This window comes from Polistes canadensis, unplaced genomic scaffold, assembly GCF_001313835.1.
Source record: "Polistes canadensis isolate GaletaPanama2010 unplaced genomic scaffold, ASM131383v1 scaffold_1, whole genome shotgun sequence".
Classification (NCBI taxonomy): domain Eukaryota; kingdom Metazoa; phylum Arthropoda; class Insecta; order Hymenoptera; family Vespidae; genus Polistes; species Polistes canadensis.
This window is the reverse complement of record NW_014569548.1, coordinates 1350515-1358383: the sequence shown is the minus strand read 5'-3', so window position 1 is coordinate 1358383 and position 7869 is coordinate 1350515. Positions and strand designations below refer to the sequence as shown.

The 7869-nt window shown below is 28.2% G+C and overlaps 4 protein-coding genes across 8 annotated transcripts; 2 read left to right on the top strand and 2 right to left on the bottom strand.

Moving 5' to 3' along the window:
• Positions 1–325: 325 nt before the first annotated feature.
• Positions 326–1864, bottom strand: LOC106783712 (zinc finger protein 830). Its single transcript, XM_014742500.1, has 4 exons — positions 1623–1864; positions 971–1469; positions 741–910; positions 326–668 (listed from the first exon to the last, which is right to left on the bottom strand). Exons 1-4 carry the CDS (start codon positions 1724–1726, stop codon positions 527–529), a joined length of 915 nt encoding a protein of 304 aa, XP_014597986.1. The 5' UTR covers positions 1727–1864; the 3' UTR covers positions 326–526.
• LOC106783719 (guanosine-3',5'-bis(diphosphate) 3'-pyrophosphohydrolase MESH1) lies at positions 1852–3433 on the top strand. Of its 4 annotated transcripts, none has more exons than XM_014742527.1 (4): positions 1852–1951; positions 2398–2622; positions 2706–3037; positions 3122–3433. In XM_014742527.1, the coding sequence occupies exons 2-4, from the start codon at positions 2403–2405 to the stop codon at positions 3278–3280; spliced, it is 711 nt and encodes a 236-aa protein (XP_014598013.1). In that variant the 5' UTR covers positions 1852–1951; positions 2398–2402; the 3' UTR covers positions 3281–3433. The 4 variants fall into 4 exon arrangements, with proteins under 4 accessions (XP_014598013.1, XP_014598006.1, XP_014598023.1 ...); XM_014742520.1 differs by having other exon boundaries at positions 1852–1988; XM_014742537.1 differs by lacking the exon at positions 1852–1951 and adding an exon at positions 2211–2225.
• Positions 3329–5716, bottom strand: LOC106783703 (probable phosphoserine aminotransferase). Its single transcript, XM_014742488.1, has 8 exons — positions 5411–5716; positions 4884–5014; positions 4685–4797; positions 4433–4594; positions 4276–4367; positions 4029–4198; positions 3690–3950; positions 3329–3558 (listed from the first exon to the last, which is right to left on the bottom strand). Exons 1-8 carry the CDS (start codon positions 5480–5482, stop codon positions 3450–3452), a joined length of 1110 nt encoding a protein of 369 aa, XP_014597974.1. The 5' UTR covers positions 5483–5716; the 3' UTR covers positions 3329–3449.
• Positions 5717–6714: 998 nt separating this feature from the next.
• On the top strand, positions 6715–7652 carry LOC106783745 (succinate dehydrogenase assembly factor 4, mitochondrial-like). 2 transcript variants are annotated; one of them, XM_014742549.1, is made up of 3 exons: positions 6715–7085; positions 7171–7280; positions 7356–7652. In XM_014742549.1, exons 1-3 carry the CDS (start codon positions 7003–7005, stop codon positions 7523–7525), a joined length of 363 nt encoding a protein of 120 aa, XP_014598035.1. In that variant the 5' UTR covers positions 6715–7002; the 3' UTR covers positions 7526–7652. The 2 variants fall into 2 exon arrangements, 1 of the variants encoding a protein (XP_014598035.1); XR_001381344.1 differs by having other exon boundaries at positions 6845–7085; positions 7182–7280.
• Positions 7653–7869: the final 217 nt, after the last annotated feature.

Genomic DNA, 7869 nt, shown 5'->3' with positions numbered 1-7869 from the left:
ATTTAAGCAAAGGAACACTTAATTTAGAATAATAGAATTTAGGAACTCAGTGTGGATAGGTGCGGATAAAATATTATACAAATCTCCCTTTTTTTTCCAAAACTTTAAATATTTTATAAAATATCACGTGTAACCACGAAAATAAATATCGTTACAATATGATCTGTAAACGTACTATATATATAAAAATATATATATACTATATACTTTAATAGCGGCTTAGCGTACCTTGTAATCTTTATATTATATATTTCATATAATATAGCTTATAACAAATAATGTATAACATATACCAAATGTATTTGAAACTTAATTATATATTCTGACTCTGAATTCATTTTAATAAAATCTTAATACACTGTATACATTTTGTTGATTTAGAATTTCCAATTTTGTGATACTGGTTCATATTTTTGCATATTTTTTATCAAGTTCTTAAGTTTAAATAATACTAATAGCAACTAAAGAAATATAAAAACATAATTTTTATAATAACTAATGAACGTAAGTACACGAAAAATATATTTTATTTATAAGAATTCTTTGCTCTCCAATCTAAAAACTCATCAAATTCTGTTTCATCATCAGTCGACATATCATCTTCTATATTTTCCAGTTTTCTATCTGTAGCTTGAACTTGTTCCTTCCGTTTTACAAAGTCCATTACCCTTTTAAATAAATTACATATAAGAAATAATAAAAGGGTAAAAAATTATTTTTAATGTATTTATTATTCTTACCTTGACCAATATCGTATTTGTTCTTCTATCTCATCTCTTTGCCTCTCTGTCGTCGCTTCTTCTTGATCATCGGCTATGATTTGTGCAGATTGAGCTGTTTCTTCTTTAATTTCTTTCTGAAATTTTTCCCATTCCTCTTCAATGGGATCTTTGTATTCAACATTACGAACCTGAAAAGATAGGCAACATATAGACATTCTTTATAAAAGTCATACTTTTTGAGATTTTACTTTAGCATCCATAATTGGATCGTCGAAGAACCCTTCTGGCAGGGCTGCTTGGTTCGTTTCTTTTACTTTCTCCTTTTCTTTATCAATATTATTTTCTATATCTGTATGCGTTCTGTTCTCTGTGTCACTATTTGTTTCCTCTGAAGAATTTTTTGGTTCTTGAATTGGTATAGGAATGACCAGTGTAGAAGGGACGCTTGACTGTTTAGAAGAATCATCAAAAAAATCTGCTGGTAAATTTGATTGTGCGAGTGGCTTAGAAGGATTCTTGAGTATACCCTTTATTTTTTTGTTTATAGTATTTTCTTCTAATGGGGAACAAGGCCTCTTAAATGTAGATGATACAGCTGTTGAGGGTCGTTCAAGTTCTAACTTTGTTTTCTTTGCTAATATTACATTTTCTTTATGAGCTTTACAATTTATATGAACGGCCCAGACTGTTTCACTACGCACAATACATTTGCAGAGAATGCACATTAATTGACCTGCATCTGTATATGTGTGTACTATGTTAAGGAAATTAATAAAAAATTTTATCTATATATATGCAAATAGAATAAACTGTAATAACTAATATAACTAATATAAATAATAAAACTATAATAATTAATTTATATATAACTTTAACAGTGTAGTAATATGAAAAGGATATTTTGCTAAAGGTGATTCTATCTTTTTTACTATTTCGAATTTTTTCTTATGTTCACTCATAGCCTTCCTCAAATCTTCTTGTGTCAATTTTCTTTTGAGCGTCATTTTGACAATTTTTCAATGCACTTTTATATGTACACAATGCAAGCATAATATAAAAAACTGTCAGCTGACAATTTCTGCGAAATGTTACATAGAAAATGTTAGTACCTACTAGTAGATGGCGCGGCGATAGTCAAATGCAACTTATCGATATTGTCAACGTAATATAATCGATTCACGACTATCGACAACGTATCCTACAGATTTTACAATTAGTTTTAAAATTAGGTAAGCGTAGTGCAACAGAAGTTGATATTCATTTAAGGTAATTAAGTAAGAGTCGCATTTTCTGTGTAGTTAACCTCAAAAGTTTATATACATTATATTATATAATATGATTTTAAAAAAATTACTCAATATATCATCAGATTTTTAATCGGTGCATTTCATTTCATTTGTTTAATAAACGTCAATTTTAAAAACAATTGAAAACGTTCATGTTGTTTATTTAAAATAAATATCTCTTTAAAAGTATAATAGTACCTGTCTTTATTTATGTAAAGTAAGAGAAATTTTTTTGAAACAGTAACAATACAAAATATTCTCCAAAATGAGTAATCTCTATCTTTTGCAACTTAAAACGTTAAATGAAAATATAGAAAATATGCAATCGCATATAATGACTTACAAATATAAAGACCCTCGTTTTGACATAACAAAAAGCGTTTTTTTAGCAACAATGGCAGATCCAGTGATTGGTATAAAAGAAAGTACTACTGAAAAAGTAACATGTTCTGATCCATTTAAGGAAAGTGGCCCCTGTGACTCTTGTGTTCCAAGACTTTCAAATAATAAATTAATATCATTGATTATTAAATGTACTAACTTCGCTGCAGAAAAACATAGAAATCAAAAAAGGAAAGATGCTGCACAAACACCTTATATAAACCATCCCATAGGTTTGATATAACAAACAAAATTAGAAAATTAATACATAATACTTTACGTATTTAAAAGAATGTGGAACAAATTATTATTTTAGGAGTTGCTAACATTTTAGTTCACGAAGGTGATGTATACGACCCTGTTGTAATCTTAGCTGCACTTTTGCATGACACTGTAGAAGATACAGATACTAGTTTTGATGAAATCGAACAAGAATTTGGATATACAGTGAGTCAAGTTGTTCAAGAAGTAACTGATGATAAGGCTCTACCTAAAGCAGAACGTAAACGTTTGCAAATAGAAAATGCACCTAAAAGAAGTCATAGAGCTAAATTAGTATTACTAGCAGATAAATTATACAATTTACGAGACCTTCAAAAGAGTACTCCAATTGGTTGGACACCTGAAAGAGTAAAGGAATACTTTAAGGTAAATTTCATACCCAATAAAGCCTTTATCTCGTAAATAAAAAATATATAAAAAGATAAACTTTTAAGTACATTTATATTACAGTGGGCTAAAGCTATTGTAGATAGAATACGTAGGACTAACTCTAATTTGGAAATCGCACTAGATAGAGTATTTGAAAAACAAAGAATTGAAACTGAGATTAAATGCAAATGTGTACAAGATAATTCACAAAATTGTCATAATAGCGGAAATATAAATTAGCTCCAATTTCAAATAAAAAAATTTACTTAATATAGAAAATATTATTTCTTTTAAGATTTTATAAAAGATATTAATTTCAAAACTGGTACATCTTGTATTTACAAATAATACAGAGCAATAAATTCCATATTGGCAAGCTATTTCATATTAGCATAGATGGTCAATGTTTTTACTTCTTATTATGCTGTTCATAAAACCATTCCATATATTTTGCTAATACTTCTACTTCGTCTTCTCGAATTGCATTATATAATGAAGCACGTATACCGCCAACAGATCTGCAACATATTTATAATAGAACACTTGAGTAAATCTTTATATTTCTCATATATCATATTTCTCAGATATCTGATATCACATTTTTCATTAGTTCTCTAATAGAGCAATTTTTTGAAAGTTTCGTACTAACCTATGACCCTTTAACTGAAGCATTCCACGAGCGACTGCACCAGAAAGGAATTCCTTTTCTAATTCTTCATCATCGTCTTTTATTCTAAATGGAATATTCATTTTACTACGTGCATCTACATCGATCGGACATCTATAAAATCCATCAGATTTGTCGATCACATTATATATCTTTTGACTCTTTTTAATTGCATTTTGTTCCATACTTTCAACTCCCCCGCACTCTTTTATCCAATTAAATACTCGATCCACAAAATATATTCTAAAATAAACGTAACGTAACGATGAATAAACTTAATTTTTCAACTTATTTTACAAACAAAAATGTCATTATATTTACTGGAAAAGTGGCGGAGTATTGTGCAAAGAATTATCATTTGCCATGACTGTAAAATTTAAAATAGTTGGGCAAACTGGCATAGCATGACCAAGAAGATCATCTCGTACAATTACCAAAGTAACGCCAGCTGGTCCGATATTTTTTTGTGCTCCAGCAAAAATTAATGCAAACTACAACAAATTTTACATATGTAATGATATTACAATTATAAAAAAAAAACAAGATAAAAATATATTGCGTTATATACTTTCGAAATATCAAAAGGTTTCGTTAATATGTTCGATGACATATCGGCAACGAGTGGTACGTTTGTTTCCGGAATATAATCCCATTCAATACCTAAAAAACAATTATGTAAATAAAAGATAACATTATTAAGCTTTCTTCAATTCTGCATGAGTTACCGTGAATAGTCTCATTAGCGCAATAATAAAGATAAGATGCATTCGAATCCAATTGCCATGTACTCGGTTTCGGAATTCCCGTATATTTCGTTACTTTTGGTAAAACCAAATTAACTTTTCCATATTTAGTTGCCTCTTTCGCTGCCTTGGCTGACCATGATCCTAACAATATAAAATTTCATATATTATATTTTTTCGTAAGAAAAAATGAATGGCATAATAAGTTTCTAATATATTTTACGTATTATTTACCTGTAACAATGTAATCTGCCGTACCGGTGGTCATTAAATTTAAAGGAATAGCTGCAAACGATCCTGTGCCTCCTCCTTGCATAAACAAAATTTTATAATTGTCCGGGATTTTTCTGTAAAATCACAAACACCATTCATATAAGTGTAATATTCGTTTCTCGATAATACGATAAAAATGAAAATTTTATTTCGAACTTACAATAAATCTCGCAAAACTTTTTGCGCGCCGTTGACAATTTTTTCGAAATCTTTCGAACGATGACTTAACTCGAGTATACTTATCCCAGTACCCATAAACGAAAGTAACTCTGCTTGTACTTCTCTCAATACCTACAAAGTTTATCATACATATAAAACGATTTATGGTACAATGAACTCTTATGACCTGCATATAGGGTGTCTAAGAAATCGTTGAATCCATTACGGATTATATCCCATGGTAAAATATATTAATAAATTAATATTATTAAAAAAATGAAATTCAAATTTCTCTTTTTGAAGTATTCATAAATTTTTGTAATATGTTTTTCAATACATCAGAAATATCTCAATGTTATTTTACTTGAACAAATAGAAGAAATATCATTTGTCGTATATATCGCGAATTTATACAAAAACCACGTGATATCTTTACACTATACAATATCCATAATATATAGATCATTGATTTAGATTTTAAAACATAACTAGAGTCAAGAAAAAAATTAATTCTTTATTTGGAAATACCTCTTCTGGTAATTTTGCCGGGCCAGCACCGAAATTGATAACTCGTTCCTTTTTATCATTTTGATCAGCCATTCTGAAGAGACGTAAGAAAAGACTTGAATCGATCGATGCTCGTGTAAATCGACTGACTTTCAAAGTAGAAACCAGAAGTACTAGTCAGTCGGCTTTGTGAATTTATCACTTGAAAATAACAACGAATGGTGGGGAGTTATCAAGTATAGTTAATTTTGTGTTCTTCCTTTTGTACGACCTTTCACTCGAGTACTTGTTCACCAAACCGGTTCTTATTTCTAGATTTTCTTTTGTAGAAATCAATCAGTAATATTTAAGAGCAAGTATTTATATGATAACTGAGCAACTAGTTTGACTACCTGTTGACTATAATGGTGGATTGGTAACGCATCGTCTATCTTTATTAAAATTAGTGTCGCTTAATGTAGAAGCCGCGAAAAACAAAATCGATTATGAATATAACTATTCTTATCAAATATTCTTAACGGAAATTTTCTTACATAGGAAAGGAATCTATACATGAAGAATTTAGGACAAAAGGGACAAGATAAAAAATTAGCAATAATAATAATAATAATGTATAATAATGATAATTAAATTTTAATATCAAGCTCATTGTAATGATCGTATTTGTTTTACGATCAATGGAAAATAAATCCTTGATAATCCTTAACCTTTATGTAGAAATAATAGAGTACTTATTTCTGGTTTAATCCAGTATTCAAAGTTTTATATTTGGGTTTTCATTGAAGTATTTTTTTGAACAACTGATAAAACTTTGTTGGTGATACTTTCGATCTATTGATTGTATAATTAATAGAAAATATTTTGTCCATAAATAGTTCATATTATGCTTATTAATTTATTGCATCGACGATAAGCTGAACAAACATTTGTACGATTAAAAATTACAACATTTTTCAATTCACGTAATCTCATTAGAATTTTTATTTAATCCTATTATAATAGAAAAATAATAACGAGTTGAAATTCAATTCTTTGTATGACTATCGCTATATTTATTAATTTATTTAAATAAAATCTAGAATTTATACTTTTGATTATTGTATATGTTGGTCAGTGTTACTTTATTTCTTATATTAATTGTCTCTATTATGAAATATTGCGCTTATGTAATATTTCCGTTTATATGATATTAACGGAAGGATACGAAAGAAATATGGAAAGGGAAACTCAATAAACTGAAGAGGTAGCTCCCCACTTTGGATTATTATATAACATATTTGCCGATCTACATAATAATATTTAACTGGTTGTAAGTAATTTTCGAAAGTGTTGCATCAATGTTGCATATTCTTTTATTTTAATTTTTAGTGTAAACTCTTTGATATTTTAATAGCTAATAAATAATATATTAATTATTGATCTCTTCACATTTTTTTAATGCGTAAAATGTCGACAAATAAATTAATAGTCGTTAAATATATTGAATTCGTAAAAGTATCTATGTGTTGAATATATACGCCTATTACTAAGAATATGTACTAATACTTAGTCAGCTGATAACTAAAGAGAAACCTAACCTTTTTAAAGGATTTATATTAATTTAGTGAGAAAAAATGTTTGGTAACAAAGTTCTGCCTAATATGGTGCAAAATGCACGAATAATAATTGAAATGAAAGAATTAAATACAATAAATAGGTTGTTAATATAAATAAGGACAGAGTGATACTTATTGATGTAACTTAATTGTTTTAAAGAAATTTGCATTTCTTCTTATACGTAGTCTTTTCATAGGTTGCACGCGTTTGTTTTCTGAGAAAAAGACAAATGGAAAAGTGGAAAGTGAAAGAATTAAAGAATTTAGGAAAAAATTGCGTGAACGTACATCGATAGGTTTGTAATATTTAATGGAAAACAAAAAGTACACAATAACATATTAATAAAACGTTTACTTGTTACATTTAATAGAAAAGTTGCCGGAGTTTGAAGAAGGAAAGCATCCTTACCAGGAAAAAGAACCTTTGAAACCATTTCCAGATAATACAAATCCAAAAACAGGTGAAATTGGTGGACCACGTGGACCAGAACCAACTCGTTATGGGGATTGGGAAAGAAAAGGACGTGTAACAGATTTTTAGATATTAATTTAGTACCAATATTATTATAATTATTTGAGGAGAAATATATTAATTATGTATCATTAGCAACCTTTACATTATAATGTTATCATGTAAATTACAAATATAAATTATGCATAGAAAGATACTTGTACTACAACATTTCATTAAAATCTCTTTAAAGTAATAAAAGTTATACATAATATATAAAAAAAGGGGGAGAGAGAGAGAAAGAGAGAGAGAGAGAGAGAGAGAGAGAGACAACTTTTGTAGAAAAGAAATGTTTATATTGAATATAATTAACAAATATTCCCTATACTGAAAATATTAGTAGAGTTCTTTTGAAAAATCTATTAAATTTTTCA

Bases quoted from the DNA above. Each gene is read 5' to 3' on its own strand.
- LOC106783703 (XM_014742488.1), bottom strand. From the start codon at position 5,482: ATGGCTGATCAAAATGATAAAAAGGAACGAGTTATCAATTTCGGTGCT. The intron at 5,015-5,410 runs GTATTTCCAAAT...TAAACTTTGTAG, and splicing joins CGGCAAAATTACCAGAAGAG to GTATTGAGAGAAGTACAAGC. The intron at 4,798-4,883 runs GTAAGTTCGAAA...GTGATTTTACAG, and splicing joins AAAGTTTTGCGAGATTTATT to AAAAATCCCGGACAATTATA.
- LOC106783745 (XM_014742549.1), top strand. From the start codon at position 7,003: ATGTTTGGTAACAAAGTTCTGCCTAATATGGTGCAAAATGCACGAATA. The intron at 7,086-7,170 runs GTTGTTAATATA...TCTTATACGTAG, and splicing joins GAATTAAATACAATAAATAG to TCTTTTCATAGGTTGCACGC. The intron at 7,281-7,355 runs GTTTGTAATATT...TACATTTAATAG, and splicing joins GCGTGAACGTACATCGATAG to AAAAGTTGCCGGAGTTTGAA.
- LOC106783719 (XM_014742512.1), top strand. From the start codon at position 2,274: ATGAGTAATCTCTATCTTTTGCAACTTAAAACGTTAAATGAAAATATA. The intron at 2,623-2,705 runs GTTTGATATAAC...TTATTATTTTAG, and splicing joins TTATATAAACCATCCCATAG to GAGTTGCTAACATTTTAGTT. The intron at 3,038-3,121 runs GTAAATTTCATA...TTTATATTACAG, and splicing joins GAGTAAAGGAATACTTTAAG to TGGGCTAAAGCTATTGTAGA.
- LOC106783712 (XM_014742500.1), bottom strand. From the start codon at position 1,726: ATGACGCTCAAAAGAAAATTGACACAAGAAGATTTGAGGAAGGCTATG. The intron at 911-970 runs GTAAAATCTCAA...CTATCTTTTCAG, and splicing joins ATCCAATTATGGATGCTAAA to GTTCGTAATGTTGAATACAA. The intron at 669-740 runs GTAAGAATAATA...TTTATTTAAAAG, and splicing joins CAAATACGATATTGGTCAAG to GGTAATGGACTTTGTAAAAC.